This window comes from Alligator sinensis, unplaced genomic scaffold (genome assembly GCF_000455745.1).
Source record: "Alligator sinensis unplaced genomic scaffold, ASM45574v1 scaffold1182_1, whole genome shotgun sequence".
NCBI classification, from domain to species: domain Eukaryota; kingdom Metazoa; phylum Chordata; order Crocodylia; family Alligatoridae; genus Alligator; species Alligator sinensis.
The window spans coordinates 710,941-715,350 of record NW_005842796.1 but is presented as its reverse complement, the minus strand read 5'-3'; the positions used below and the strand labels follow the sequence as shown (position 1 = coordinate 715,350).

The 4,410-nt window shown below is 41.5% G+C and overlaps 1 protein-coding gene across 1 annotated transcript in view; it reads right to left on the bottom strand.

Moving 5' to 3' along the window:
• Nucleotides 1–161: 161 nt before the first annotated feature.
• The window catches only part of LOC102376985 (polypeptide N-acetylgalactosaminyltransferase 17-like), a gene marked incomplete at its 3' end in the record, with an annotated part of 70,125 nt that continues 65,876 nt past the window's right edge, over nucleotides 162–4,410 (bottom strand). The window contains exon 3 of the mRNA XM_014525402.2: nucleotides 162–345. Within this exon, the coding sequence (XP_014380888.1) occupies nucleotides 162–345 (184 nt within the window). The remainder of the gene's footprint in view (nucleotides 346–4,410) is intronic.

The following is a 4,410-nucleotide window of genomic DNA, read 5'->3' as shown; positions in this document are numbered from 1 at the left end:
TCCCTTCCGACCCTACAAACTATGAAACATGGCCTTCATATACATGAAGTGGGAAGGGAGAAAGCATTGAGAGCACGACGGATATCAACAAGTCTGGTTTACTGCTTATACCTGTTGGTCTATGAGGCTGATATCTCTTAATCCAGCAAGAAGCTACTTACTTGGTTGGACGATAATCTGGGATGGAACGATCCAGTGAAATTTTCTCACTGAGGTAGGAATTATAGCCGTATTTCTCATGGGGTCCCTTTGCTTTCTCCTCCTCCTCAGGGGAAAGGGTGGCAGGAAGCCCACCTTTACCACGCCCACCATAACCTTCAATGAGGCCAAGTGACTTAGACAAACCTGAGGAAAGACGAACCAGAAATCAGTGTTAGACGAACAAATTCATTGCAGATTCATCAAAAACATAATATCAACAACTAAACATAAATTTTCCTGGGAACTTGGGTTTTTTTGCAAGATTTTGAAATTCTGACTTTTCGGCCCATTGTGGGATAAAAACTTTTTCAAATTTTGACATTTTCTCCCAGGCCAGCTCTCCCATCAGTAGCCAACCGATAATCCATCCCAGGGATCTGCGCATCTATTCATTTCTTAGGGAGGTTATGATTATTTATGCCTACTTCCCTTTCTCAGTGAGGTAATTACATGTAAGGTTAGATGTCCCCAGGAGGAGAATAGAATGAACAAGGAATAAGAATAGAAAAAGGTTGGGGAACTGCCAACTGAATGAATTTTTGCTTAGTATGAACGCTGCACAGCATACAAATGCTGTGGATTTAAAAACAATTTCCCCTTCTAGGTTTCTTATCTTTTAAAGTCTAACATACTTAAACCTTTATCAAATGGAATTATTTATTTATATCTACCTAGCTCTACAAAATATGGCTCACGAATGAACTGTTGAAAATAGTTCTAGTAATTATAATGGTGGTGGCTGTCGGAAGTCAAGGTAAGACCTAATACTTTTCACTGGTGGAGATTCACGTTTCTTTCTGATGACTGATTAAAACAAAAACCTTAGGTAGTTTCCTCTTCATTTTTGTGGCAGAGAACTCTAGAAAATTGGGTAGATAGCTAATAAAATATCTAAATGTTATAAAGATCATGAGAGAATGACAAAAGGCAGTTGATGGCACAATCTTCCCCCTTAGAGATCATGCTAATTATAGAGTTACCATATATCCAGGTTTTCCCAGATATGTCCTCTTTTTGGGTCCTCCCATCTCCATCCAGGAGGTTTGTTTAAATATAAATAAAAGTCCGGGATTTGGGATTTTGCTCTGCTCAGCATCAAAGTATTCCCTGGCACTGCGCTGCAGCAGGGCAGAGGAGGTGCCTGCCTCCAGCAGGGAGCTGCATGGCAGGGCTGCATCGGTGCCTGTGCCCACAGGGGCAGGGCAGATGGGAGATGATTGCAGGGCTAGGGGGAGCAGGGGACTGCAGGGCGGGAGTGAGGGGCACTGGCAAGGGTGGAGGGTGGGGGAATAGGGGCTGACTGTCAGGAGTGAGGGGCACCGGAAGGGCTGGGGGGGCTGTAGTTTGGGAGTGGGGGGCACCGGGGGGGGGGGGGAACTGTGGGTTGGGAGCACAGGGGACAGGCACTGCCAGGGGGCTGCGGGTTGGGAGCGAGGGGCATCAGCATGGTCTGGGGGGCAGGGCACGGGCACATCACTGCCTCCCCCCACAATTATATTACCTCCCCCTCCCCCCACCGCATCGTGTGCCCTCTTTTTTGAAACTGGAAATATGGTAATCCTTAAATTCACAGCCCAAATAGCCACAGACTCAAGTTGCAACTTAATTCCAGACAGAGCGGAGTTCACCAGAGAAAAGCAATTCTATTTGTGGCAACTTCTAAGATTTAAATTGGAATTGGTTCATGTTGGAACCAACCCAAAATCTTTCACATGTTCTTTCAAAAGCAAAATTCTGCCAAAACGCCAGTCTTTGAATTGAAATCTGATCTCTTCGTTTCAGGAAAGGAAGATATATGGCACAGTGGGGTCAGAGTGGAGGAAAAGCAAGTTGTAAGGATGAAAATCACTGCTTCATGTTCTAGTGAGAGAAAATAACTTCAGAATTGTAGCAAAACCAGTATGCTTTAACAAACAGCATCTTTCAGTGAAATTTAACTCATCCTTACCAACCAGCTTTCATGATTTTGTCATGAAGCTCTTGTTATCATGTTAAAACAGAAGGCAAGCCAAAGAGCTCATTATTAAAAATCAGGATTTTGGGGGCCTGAGTCATATCTGATTAAGATTTTGATAAAAAAATCTTATTTTGGGGGCCTGAGTCATATCTGAATGCCTTGCATGAGTAATTGCACCCAGAGTCACACAAGCTGTATTATTAGGATATGCTGGACCACGTTCTGATCTCAGTTGCACCTGGGCAAGGAGAATAGCTTCCCTGATTCATAGGTGTACTCTAGATTTATACCATCCTAAGACAAAGATGAATTTGGCTCCATTATTTTAATTCATTTTCCTTCACTCTGTTCATGAAATGTCTCTACCAAGAACTATCAGTTATGAGTGTGGAATTACTCTACCTTCTAACAGTGCTATTTCTTGCCTGGAAAGAAATAGCAGAGAGCTATGAAATACTCCCAGAATGTCTAGCATGCTCTTACTTTTATTACAGGCGCCTTAGCTCCTGACAGTTCACTTTTAAAACTCAGAACCCGTAAGTTTGCTTATTTATATTTATTTTACAAATTTCTTCATCCTTACTGCTTTTACCATTGCTGCTTTAAAAGAACATATAGACATAAGAAGGGCTTAGAAATAAGCTGTTTTTTGGTTGTAGCCGTGTTGGTCTAAGGACACAGGCAGGCAAGCTTCTTTGAGCAGATGTGATCTCTTTTATTAGACCAACTGACTAGTTGGAAAAAAATGGTCTTGGCTTTTTCCAACTACTCAGTTGGTCTAATAAAAGATAATCACATCTGCTCAAAGAAGCTTGCCTGCCTAATAGAAATATGAGCTTTCTGTTCAAAGATGCTATGCTGAGGATCAGTTCTTACTGTCTGGTGCAGTTGGATAATACTGACATGTTGGATAATGACATGTTGACAGGAATTAAAGCATTGTCTATGTTAGGGTTTCTTGGCAACCCTTTCCCATTGTAGTCGCTGGTGCCAGGGTATCATATTAGTTGCAGGTCTATGACACAGTGTTAAAAATACTGGTGACCCTGGGAGCTGTCCACATTAGCAGTCCCACTGCAACTGGCACAGACATCTCTCCTGGCTTTAACAGTGGTGGCACTTCATTGCTAAAGAAACCAATTGTAGATAAGGTTTAAAGTCTTGCCAACATGTAGCTTCTCAGTCAACTATGGTAGATTCTCCCCCCAAAATGGTTAAGACATAACCTTCAATTCAGCATCTTTGAATAAAATGCTCACACTGTCATGAACTCCTTTATTCCTCGCAGACAAATGCACCCGGGGCACATTCACATCCACCAGCTAAAACTATTCTCTACTGCTTATTTTTGCATATGAATATTTCTGCATTACTTCTTCTTGAGCACATGCTGTGACAATATATGGAGGTATACCTATGTCAAGCCATTCAATCAGTGAAAGAAATTAGTTAAACAATGCAATCATTTCACCCACAATGGGTAAAAGATCTGCAGCAAGCAAAAGACCTCTTTTTCAATGTTGTCCTATCAGAATATCAAAGGCACCCAGAGGTGTAGTCACAAAAATGAAAATTCCTGCATGTGATGTAACCATTTGGATCAATGTATTTTGCTCTGTGTAGGTCGCACATTTCTTCGTCTAGTTTAGGCTGTCAGAAAAGTTCATCATGCAACCAAAGTGTCATTTTGTTTTAGGGCGTGTGAAACTAAGGAATAAGAAATGTTTGGCAGGGAAAAGTATTCACAGCCAAACTTCAATTGAAGGGGAAAAAAGAGCAAAGTTTGTTTCCAATTGGCTTAGAAGATGCCTCAGAAAAGAGGGCTGAAAAGAATAGTTGGATGTGGAATCTGATCCAGCAAAAACCTTAATTACACACTTTTTATTTTACTTATTTAGATGTACAGAACTGTTAAAAAGAACTCCTCTCCATATTCACTCAGAACCCTTGAAAATATAGCCGTACAGTTCCTTTTTTGCAAGTGATAAACACCCCTAAATCACATGACAAGACCTGATTTTAGGAGATTTTTTTTGGTCGATTTTGCAAACTCAGGAGAGTCACATAGCTTGTGTAAGAACCAGATACCAGATGCTGATGTGGACAAGACTTCTTACCATTTATGTGTGCAGCCCATCATTAACCTCCACTTATCCAAAGTGTCTCAAAATCTCCTAGAAGGCTAAAGGTTGGGATAAAACGAGTGTACAGCTCTGACATTGCAGTAATAAAAAAAATGCCTCTGCCTACAT